Source organism: Chiloscyllium plagiosum, chromosome 25, assembly GCF_004010195.1.
Source record: "Chiloscyllium plagiosum isolate BGI_BamShark_2017 chromosome 25, ASM401019v2, whole genome shotgun sequence".
In the NCBI taxonomy this organism is placed as follows: Eukaryota; Metazoa; Chordata; class Chondrichthyes; order Orectolobiformes; family Hemiscylliidae; genus Chiloscyllium; species Chiloscyllium plagiosum.
Genome location: NC_057734.1, coordinates 27,829,651 through 27,840,768, shown reverse-complemented (window position 1 = coordinate 27,840,768; position 11,118 = coordinate 27,829,651). Strand labels below are relative to the sequence as shown.

The 11,118-nt window shown below is 44.1% G+C and overlaps 1 protein-coding gene across 4 annotated transcripts in view; it reads left to right on the top strand.

Moving 5' to 3' along the window:
* Window positions 1–11,118, top strand: part of glt1d1 (glycosyltransferase 1 domain containing 1) — a 98,025-nt gene that overhangs the window by 5,881 nt on the left and 81,026 nt on the right. For all 4 annotated transcript variants that reach the window (XM_043715785.1, XM_043715788.1, XM_043715786.1 and 1 more), the window contains exon 2: window positions 9,218–9,366. In XM_043715785.1, the coding sequence (XP_043571720.1) occupies window positions 9,218–9,366 (149 nt within the window). The remainder of the gene's footprint in view (window positions 1–9,217; window positions 9,367–11,118) is intronic.

Genomic DNA, 11,118 nt, shown 5'->3' with positions numbered 1-11,118 from the left:
TACTGTGCTTTTCCAGCACCACACTCTCAACTCCCATACTATTGCCTTTATCTCAGTGAACTGTAAAGGTGACTCTGATTGACAGCTTCAGAAAGTCAACCATTATTTGTGGCTGTCAAACAACCGATCATGAAAACCATTTAAATAATCTAAATTTAAGGTGAAGGGTGGAAGGTATAGGGGAGATGTCAGGGGTGGGTTCTTTACCCAGAGAGTGGTTGGGGGCATGAATGCGCTGCCCGTGGGAGTGGTAGAGTCGGAATCATTGGCGACCTTTAAGCGGCATTTGGATAGGTACATGGATGGGTAATTAATCTAGGTTAGAAGTTCGGCACAACTTACAACATCGTGGGCCGAAGGGCCTGTTCTGTGCTGTATTGTTCTATGTTCTATGAATAGAAAGGGTTTGGAGGGATATGGGCCGGGTGCTGGCAGGTGGGACTAGATTGGGTTAGGATATCTGGTCGGCATGGACAGGTTGGACCAAAAGTCTGTTTCCATGCTGTACATCTCTAAGACTCTGATATATTGCATCAGTTGTATGACACTTTGATCTTTTACTATATGTTCTGTATCCCATGATCCTGGCCCACAATGAAGGAGCAGCTCTCCGAAAGCATGTACTTCCAAATAAACCTATTGAACAATAATATGGTGTTGTGTGATTTTTAACTCTTTACAGGAGACTATTTCTGATCACTTCCTTAAATATTACCGCTTGCATCATACGACCAATCCCACCTAACTTGCCTGGTGAATGATCCCATGATTTTGAACCACGAAACCCTCTACAGATGTTTTAAGTTCTTTTGAGATGTTAGTGTCGGATTTTCTTTTAGTTAAATGTTGGGAGAGCAAAGGCTATTGTCATTCAAATCCCAAGTCTTATTATTATCCTTCCAACAGTGCAGTGCACCTGCAATATTCCCATTCTGACAGTGCAACATGCCCAATATACTGCACTTCTGACAATACAATGCTCCCTCAGTACACCCGTCCGGCAGTGTGGCACTTACTTAGTATTACATTACTGATCAGGAAGGGCAAGGAATAATTATGTATGTTTGTCAGTCATGTTGGATGGGGCATTACAGCTGACCAAATTGCAAACCTGACCTGATTAAAGATCTCAAAACATGGTGTTAAGGGTTCACTTGGACTAGAGTGGCAACAATACATTCATATACTCTGGAGAGGAAAGGCAAGATGAGGACGCGTTAGTAGTTCACCATGAGAGAAATGTTTGTTCATTTGAAGACTGGTAATGTCAGTAAATTTAAATAAAAGGTAGAACTTTCAATTGTATAGCAGCTTTCATAACCTCAAGACAATTCATCTCAACCTTCTTCAAGTCCTACCATTACAGTAACTAGTCTTAAGGCCATTCAGTTCAATCAATACAGTGGAGGCTTTGGGCCTCCATGTGGTTTTACTGCTGATGAATTGAAGAACAAACCACGTTGCAGACTAAGCTATCTCACTAAAGGTACAATCCTGACATCTACCTAGGAAAATGCAACTTGTTCAGCCATATCTTGTCTGCAAATAACAGGACAAATACAATTCAGACAATTATCATCCCATCAATCTATTTTCCATCATTAAAACTTTGTTCGATGCCATCAACAGTGCTATCACATGGCACTTATCAGTAACTTGAATACTGAAGCCTGACTTGGGTTCTGTTAGGACCACTCTACTCCAAACCTCAGTATAGTTTTGGTTATTTTTGAAGCTACTTTTACATTCTCACTAACCTGTTTGTTAGACAATGCAGTCATGGTAATATTGCCTTCTATTTATGTTCACATATATGGTATTTGGACTTGTAGAGTAGTGGGAATAAAAGTATTTTGTATTGTTTGGATCGCATAGTCCTCGGGGAGACAAATTCCCATCTTCAAATTGAGGATGCCATCCATTGTGATTAATGGCACAGACTTTGAATAGATCTAGCAATTCCAGACCAAGCAGCCGCAAGGCACTTTGGGTGATTAGCACCAGGAGAATTATAATCAAATATAACCTGTAACATCAGGGCCTGGCTAATCTAATCTAATCTAATCTAATCTAATCTAGCAATTCCAGACCAAGCAGCCGCAAGGCACTTTGGGTGATTAGCACCAGGAGAATTATAATCAAATATAACCTGTAACATCAGGGCCTGGCATATTCCCCACTCTGCCATTGCCATCAAGTCAAGGGATCAACCCCAGTTCAATGAACAGTTCAAGAGAACAAGCCAGGAGTAACACTGAGGAAAGCGGAAAATGAGGTGTCAGCCTGATGAAGCTAAACACTGGACCTGCATGCCAAACAGCATGTTGGTGATCAATGACAACGCTGGGTCAAAATCCTGCAACTTTCACCGTAATGGCATTTTGGATCTACCTACACCACAAGACTGCAGTGGTTCAAGAAATCAGCTCAACACCACCTTCTCAAGGGCAATAAGGAATGGGCAATAACTCCTGGCTCAGCCAGTGATTTCAACATACCATGAATGACTCCAAAGACATAGCTAAGGATTCTGCAAGCGTTGGATCAGATCTAAGCTTGCAGTCTTGCCATACCCAGAAATGATTGGTGATCAGTAATTAAATAAATCACTGGATGAGGAGGCCCCACATAAGTCCCCATGTTCAATGATGGGGTGAGTTTATTAGTGCAAAAGCTAAGAATGAAGCATTTTCAACAATCAATCTCAGTCCCCTCCTGAGGTCCCCAGCATTAAAGATGCCAGTCATCAGGCAATTCAATTTGCTGACCTGGTATCGAGAGCTTACTGAAGCAACAGAAAACTGTAAAGTTTATGGGTCCTGACGACATTCCAGCAATAGTAACCTACCTGGAGAGGAATGGAGAATAGAGACTCCAAGACCAATCCAGGAGCTGAGTTACAGCTAACACTGAAGCAGAGCATGCGTGGGCCAAGTGGCAGAAGCGAGTTGCAGCTAGAGCATGCATGGGCCGTGCTGGAACCAGGGTCACAGCAGGAGCAGAGTGTGCATGGGCCAAGTTGGAGGCCAAGTCACAGCTGAAGGAGGAGCAGACCGTGCGCGGGCAAGGTGCCAGAAGCAGGTCACGGCAGGAGCAGAGTGTGCGCGGGCCGAGTGTCGGAAGCTGAGTCACGGCCAGAGCAGGAGCAGAGTGTGTGAGGACTGAGCTGGAAGCGAGTCACGTCCGGAGCAGGAGCAGAGTGTGCGCGGGCCGAGTGTCGGAAGCTGAGTCACGGCCAGAGCAGGAGCAGAGTGTGTGCGGGCCGAGTGTCAGAAGCTGAGTCACGGCCGGAGCAGGAGCAGAGTGTGTGAGGACTGAGCTGGAAGCGAGTCACGGCCGGAGCAGGAGCAGAGTGTGTGAGGGCTGAGCTGGAAGCGAGTCACATCCGGAGCCAGAGCAGAGCACACACAGGCCGAGTGCCGGAAGCAGGTCACAGCTGAAGTGGGAGCAGAGTGTGAACAGGCCAAGCTGGAGTTGAATTGCACCTGGAGTGAGAACAGAACATGCACAGGCTGAGCTGGGAGCCGAGTCATGGCCAGGGTGAGAGCTGCACGTTTGCGGGCCCAGCTGGGAGCCAAGTTGCTGCTGGTGCGGGGCAGAGCATGTGTGGGCTGAGTTGGGGGCAGAGTGTGTGTGGGCTGAGCTGGGAGCAGAGCGTGTGTGGGCTGAGCTGGGAGCAGAGCGTGTGTGGGCTGGGCTGGGAGCAGAGGGGGTGTGGGCTGAGCTGGGAGCGGAACGTGTGTGGGCTGAGCTGGGAGCGGAGCGTGTGTGGGCTGAGCTGGGAGCGGAGCGTGTGTGGGCTGTGTTGGGAGCGGAGCGTGTATGGGCTGAGCTGGGAGCAGAGTCATGGCTGGTGGGGGAGCAGCCAGCGCGAGAACAGAGCAAGCCCAGGTCAGTTGGAGACGTGTGGGAGGTGCAAGTCCTGGACAGAGGCCAGAACATGAATGCAGCAATGGCTCATGTTACCTCATGTTCTGAAGCCTAGCAAGCACTGACTCAGTGACAAAGGACTGTAACTCGAGTATTTAAATTATACTTTTTATTCTTATTCTTGACTTTTTAATGGACTGTATTACCATGCTGGTCTTTTTTACCCCTATTCAGTTCTTTAACAACACTTAAAATATCTGTACCTCTGAGCCTATACCCTAAAATGGCGCTGAGAGGCGAAATTACAAACTTTTTACTGCACCCATTCGATGCACATGACAGTGAAGTCAATTGTATTCCAGTACTGTCGACTTATGCTGCAGAATTGCTGTGTCTCTAGCCAACCTATTCAGTACAACTAAAGTATTGGTATCTACCTGACAATCTAAAGAGTTGCTGAGGTGTGTACTGTAAACAATGAAAAAGGTCAAACTCATCTATCTGATCAGCTCTCCATCGGTCTAGCCTAGGTTGTTTGTAAAGAGATGTAAGGGTCATCAACAGTGCCATCATGCACTATTAATCTGCTGCCACTCAGTTTGGATTCTGCCAAAGGTACTCAGTTTGTAACATCATTACGGCCTTGGTCAAAACATGACCAAAAGGGCTGAACTCTAGGGATGAGGTGAGAGGGTATGCTTTTGTCATCAAGGCTATATTTGACCAAATGTGGTAGGAAGGAGCCCTAGCAAAACTGGAGTCAATGGGAATCAGTCCTCTGATTCTGTGTCATACCTTGCACAAAAAAAAGATGGTTGTAGTTATTGAAGGTCAGTCATCTTCACTCCAGGTCACCTGTGCAGGTTTTCCTCAATGTAATGTTCTAGGCCAAACCATCTTCAGCTGTTTCCACAATTACCTTCTCACCATTATAATGTCAGAAGTGGGGATGTTGACAGATGACTTCACAATGTTCAGCACCATTCATGACTTCTCAGCTACTGAGCAGTCCGTGTCCAAACAAGGAAAAAACCTTAACAATATCCAGGTTTGGGCTGAAAAGGGGCAAATAACATTTGTGTCACACAAGTGCCAGGCAATGACCATCTCCAACAAGTGAATCTGACCAAGTATCCTTGACATTCAACGACATTGCCATTACTGAATCCCCTGCTGTCAACATCTTGGAGATTGCCATTGACCAGAAACTATTCGGATTAGCTATTTACATACTGTTAGATATCATATTTTCAATGAGAGTCCAAGTCGTGGGGCGAATTCAGATGACCTTTATTTGCGATTTAGAGCTCAGGTAGAGCATACCGCAAAAAGGCAATAAAGGCACACAAAAAAAGCATCTTAACTTATACAACTTAAGATCAGTGTGCACACGTCCCCATTTGATTATTATTGTCCATCTGTAATTGGCTCTCAGCTTGCTAATCACCAAGATGGACAGACTTTCTTATCTTTCTGCACCATGTTAATTGCCAATTAATTAGATAAGGAAGTTTTAAATTTCTCATTACATGGAATACAAAAGATGCAATGATAAGGTGGGGGGGCAGTTTTTACTGTATGAAACTGGTTTGGATTTTTCTGCAACGACTAATTCTGCAAACTTGACTTGTTAGCTGCTATGTACAGTGCTGCTATTGTTATCAAATGTTACGTGTTATCATCCAAGTCCTTGCAAGAATGATTGTACATTCAGCAACCTTGAGAAATTTTTCTGTCAGCATTATTGGCAGCCCTAGTAGCCATTTTGTGCTACTCAGTTATGGGCATCCCTAACACATATCGTGGTGACAAGAGGTCAAGGGCTAAGTAACTCACCTGACTCTTCAAAGTCAGTCCACCATCTACAAGGAGCAAGTCAGGAGTGTAATGGAATAGTCCCCCTTTGGGTGAGTGCTTCTCCAACAACACTCGAGAAGCTTGACAATGTCCCGAATAAGCAGCCTGCTTGATTGGCATTACATCCATAAATGTTCACTCTCTCTATCACTGACACACAGTAGAACCAACTTGTACAATCTTGAAGATGCACTGCAAAGATTCATAAAGGCTCATTAGAGAGCACTTTCCAAACCCACAACTACTATCATCGAGAAGGACAATATCAGCAGATGCATGTGAATGCCATAAACTGCAGTTTCCCTCTAAGTCACTCATCATCCTGATTTGGAACTATATCGCAATTTCTTCAGTTCAAGCAAAGTCCTAGAACTCCCTTCCTAATAGCCCTGCAGGTGTACTTACAGCAAGTGGACAGCAATAATTTAAGAAGATAGGTCATCATGAGCTTCACCAAGGTAAAAACAATGACTGCAGATGCTGGAAACCAGATTCTGGAGTAGTGGTGCAGGAAGAGCACAGCAGTTCAGGCAGCATCCGAGGAGCAGTGGGACTAGGGATGAGCAATAAATTTTGTGAGATGGTTTGTAGCTCGGGTGCTTTTTGTTGTGGCTCTGTTCGCCGAGCTGGGAATTTGTGTTGCAGATGTTTCGTCCCCTATTTAGGTGACATCCTCAGTGCTTGGGAGCCTCCTGTGAAGCGCTTCTGTGATGTTTCCTCTGGCATTTATAGTGGTTTGTCTCTGCCGCTTCCGGTTGTCAGTTCCAGCTGTCCGCTGCAGTGGCCGGTATATTGGGTCCAAGTCAATGTGTTTGTTGCTAGAATCTGTGGATGAGTGCCATGCCTCTAAGAATTCCCTGGCTGTTCTCTGTTTGGCTTGTCCTATAATAGTAGTGTTGTCCCAGTCGAACTCATGTTGCTTGTCATCTGTGTGTGTGGCTACTAAGGATAGCTGGTTGTGTCGTTTTGTGGCTAGTTAATGTTCATGGATACGGATCGTTAGCTGTCTTCCTGTTTGTCCTATGTAGTATTTTGTGCAGTCCTTGCACGGGATTTTGTACACTACATTGGTTTTGCTCATGCTGGGTATCGGGTCCTTTGTCCTGGTGAGTTGTTGTCTGAGAGTGGCTGTTGGTTTGTGTGCTGTTATGAGTCCTAGTGTTCGTAGTAGTCTGGCTGTCAGTTCAGAAATGTTCTTGATGTATGGTAACGTGGCTAGTCCTTTGGGTTGTGGCATGTCCTCAGAAGCCACTGATTTAGATGCCTGGAGACAGGCTTTGTTTTGGTCTTCTTCCCTCAGACCTCAAGCCCTGTTCCTCATTCTCAGCACCGCAGCTCCCACCTCCAGACATCAGCCTCCCCACACTTGCCACACTGTCGGGATTCTATCCGTCTTCATTCTTCCCCACCTTCTGCCCTGGACCTTAATTCCCCAGCCCAGAACACAACTCCCCCTGTACTAACCCCTGGCAACTGCTGGCACTAACTAATCTAGGTACCTGCTCCATTCATAGACATTTGTAGTAAACCTATCAGCAGCAAGCCTGGGAGAGAACCAGCCTAAAATTGACGAAGTGTCTCCTCACTATTTCCTTCCATTCAAATGACAGGAGTGACTTTTCTCCTATTTGTACTAATCAATGGGGGATATTCCAGGATGATTTAGGTCTTTTGGAGTAGACTCACCCACTGCCTCCATTAGTTTGACTGTTAGTTAGAGGGTGTATAAAATAAACCTGAGTTCAGGAGGTACAATGACAGTGGTAACAAGGCAACATTTTACCAAGTTTAGAATCAAGGACCCCTGTTAAAGTTATGTCAATCAGGGTTCAATGGAAAACTCTTAACTGGTTTGGAGTCATACATGGGACCAAGGGAATTTAGTGCCACGTATGACGTTTGTATTTAGATTAGACTAGATTACTTACAGTATGGAAACAGGCCCTTTGGCCCAACAAGTCCACACCGACCCGCCAAAGTGCAACCCACCCAGACCCATTCCCCTACATTTACCCCTGCACCTAACACTACAGGCAATTTAGCATGGCCAATTCACCTAACCTGCACATTTTTGGACTGTGGGAGAAACCGGAGCACCCGGAGGTAACCCACGCAGACATGGGGAGAATGTGCAAACTCCACACAGTCAGTCGCCTGAGATGGGAATTCCTTAGAACCCAATCACTCAGCTCCAGGACAACATGACAGGAGTAATATCTTGTGCCCAACCACCTTCTATTGCTTCATCAATTACCTTGCCTCAATTATTATTTTGGAAGTGGAGATTTTGCTGATGATTGTGCGGTCCTCAGCTAATGAAGCACAACATGTTCACATATAGCAAGTCATGGACAACATGTCCACATATAGCAAGTCATGGACAACATTTGAGCTTGGATTGATAAGTAGCAAGTAATGATCATCTCACACAAGTGTCAAGCAGTACTCATATCCAACAAGAAAGGGTTGAATTATCTCTTAACTTTCGATAGCTTCCATTGTTTAATCCTCCATTTTCAGCATTATGTTTGGCAGTGGGGATATGGTTCAGCATTGACCAGAGACGCTGCTGAACCAGCCACAGAAATATTGTGGTGACTAAAGCTGGTTAGAAGATAGGAATTCTGCAGAGACTGCTTCCCATTCTTACTCCTCAAATATTTCCAACACCAATAAAGCAAATGTCAAGAGCTTGATGGTGCAGGGTTCATAAACCTTTGTGACCCAATTTTCTGTCATGAAAGTAATTACCTAATTAGGAATGTTATTTTTGTTTTACATTATTTGAAGCTTACTGGTTCAAACCAATAAATCTGTCAGGATAGGGAATTATCTTCAACAAAAAGAGTAAAAGGTGAAGTTGCCATAGTCCTAGCAGACCATAAGGCTGCTAGCACTCAAGAGAGAGAGAGATGACTGGTGGTGGTTTAACCTGAGGGTTGCCACATTCTCAGGCGAGGTTGAGAATGAAGGTCTATCATGGTAACCTCATCAGGTGCGATGAATTCATCCCATGCATTATATTGCAAACCAGCTGCCTAGGTAACTGATCCCCTCAACCACGTGATGTAATTAATCAGAGTAAAAAAAATGCATGTGAAAGGTCAGTCCATAAAGGGAAATGGTTAGTCAAAAACCAGGAAATGAATTAAACAAGAAACTGAAAATAACATTCAGAAAATAGACCTGAAAAGGAAATGTGAACCGAAAAGCAGGGAAACAGAAACTAAAACCTGCAAAAGTTAGTAAATGATGGAAAAAAGAAAGTCTGAAATGAGAAATGGTTTACCAAAAAGCAGAAAAATGATAAAACAAAGCACACAGTAAATGAATGTCCTGAGATTTTCTTGATATTTTATAATCTGAAAGATGTTTTGATGCACAAATGTAATCAAAGCAATTTATTGATGCGTTCTTTGCATTAGTAGACATAGCCTTAACACTTGATAGAATTTAAGTTTTATTTTTATTTTATCTTTCTTGCCTGTAGCAAATATATACAAAGTAGTGGCCACGAATGTATTCTGAACGATATTGCCGAATTTAAATCATCTTCACAAGTTTCCGACTTAATCAATGAACAGAAATTTGAAGCAGTAATGACAATCCATCTCTACAAAGGAGGAAGATTACTGTTAGGTAAGGTAAATGTATTTTTGAAATAGATTCGAGATGAGGGAATTTGGTCAAAAAGAATTGAAAAAAATCACTGAGTGATAAAATGGTTATTATGTATAAACACCAATCATATTCAATAATGGAAAAGTAAATTTGTTTGAGTTTAATCTAAAAGAAGTAGATATTGCAAAAGCAAGTCAAAAGTAAACAAGGCTACATTAATATATCTGATCCTTCTCTTATGACATTTTTTTCAAGGTGCAGTGTTTGAACTCAGACTTGCTCTGTTTCATAATTCATGTATTTAACTAATTTTGTCCCAATAATGGTTACTGTTATCAGCTTCTTAATATACTGACCAAATCACCTAGCTCAATGGAAAATTTCTGCTTATCAACCTTCTCTGAAATAAGAGCAGGTCTCCATTAAAAAATGCAAAGTCTATTGAACTTATTTAATTTAATTTATGAATTGGCAGCAAAGCAGTGTTAACATGTTTTATGATATTTACATCAATTCTGATGATAACTTGAATGTATATACAGTACATATGTTGTGAATGTGTAAGTATGGTTCCATCTGGATTAGGCCACACTCGTTCTTGTGTATGCACAACATATTATGTTGTTCACAGAATCACAGTTATTATGATGCAGTCGGAGGCCATTTGGCCTACTCTGCTTGCACTAACTCTATGCTTCACTACTTATCTCCTGCCTTATCCCCATATCCCTGCACACTATTACTATCCAAATAACCATCCAATGCCCCCCTTCAATGTCTCAACTGAACCATTTCCAGGCAGTCCATTTCATACCTTAACAATTTGCAGTATTGGGTAATGTGTTGGAGTCACATGTGTATCCTCTTGTTCTTGTTTCATTTACAAGTAGAAACAACTTCACCCTATCTACTCAGCTCCAGCCCACTTATGAGACTGAAAACCTTAATCAAATCTTACCTCAGCATTCTGCTGTCCAGGAGGAGCAATCCTAACTTCTATAGGTTTCTAATACTTGGAGGAGAAAGTGAGGTCTGCAGATGCTGGAGATCAGAGCTGAAAATGTGTTGCTGGAAAAGCACAGCAGGTCAGGCAGCATCCAGGGAACAGGAGAATCGACGTTTCGGGGTGAATTTGAGGTCGGGGTGGAAGGTGTTGGTGAACAGGTGTCAGTGGAAGGGTACCGACCAGTACCCTTCCACTGACACCCTCCTTCAACTGACTGAACTGGTCCTCACCCTGAACAACTTCTCTTTCCAATCCTCCCACTTCCTCCAAACGAAAGGAGTAGCCATGGGCACCCGCATGGGTCCCAGCTATGCCTGCCTCTTCGTAGGATACGTGGAACAGTTCATCTTCCGCAGCTACACTGGCACCACCCCCCACCTTTTCCTCCGCTACACCGATGACTGTATCGGCGCCGCCTCGTGCTCCCACGAGGAGGTTGAACAGTTCATCCACTTCACCAACACCTTCCACCCCGACCTCAAATTCACCTGGACAGTCTCAGATTCCTCCCTCCCCTTCCTCAACCTTTCTATTTCTATCTCAGGCGACCATATCAACACGGACATCTACTACAAACCAACCGACTCCCACAGCTACCTGGACTACACCTCCTCCCATCCTGCCCCCTGTAAAAACGCCATCCCATTCTCCCAATTCCTTCGACCCCACTGCATCTGCTCCCAGGAGGACCAGTTCCAAAAACGCACAACCCAGACGGCCTCCTTCTTCAAGGACCGCAATTTCCCCCCCCGACGTGGTCGACG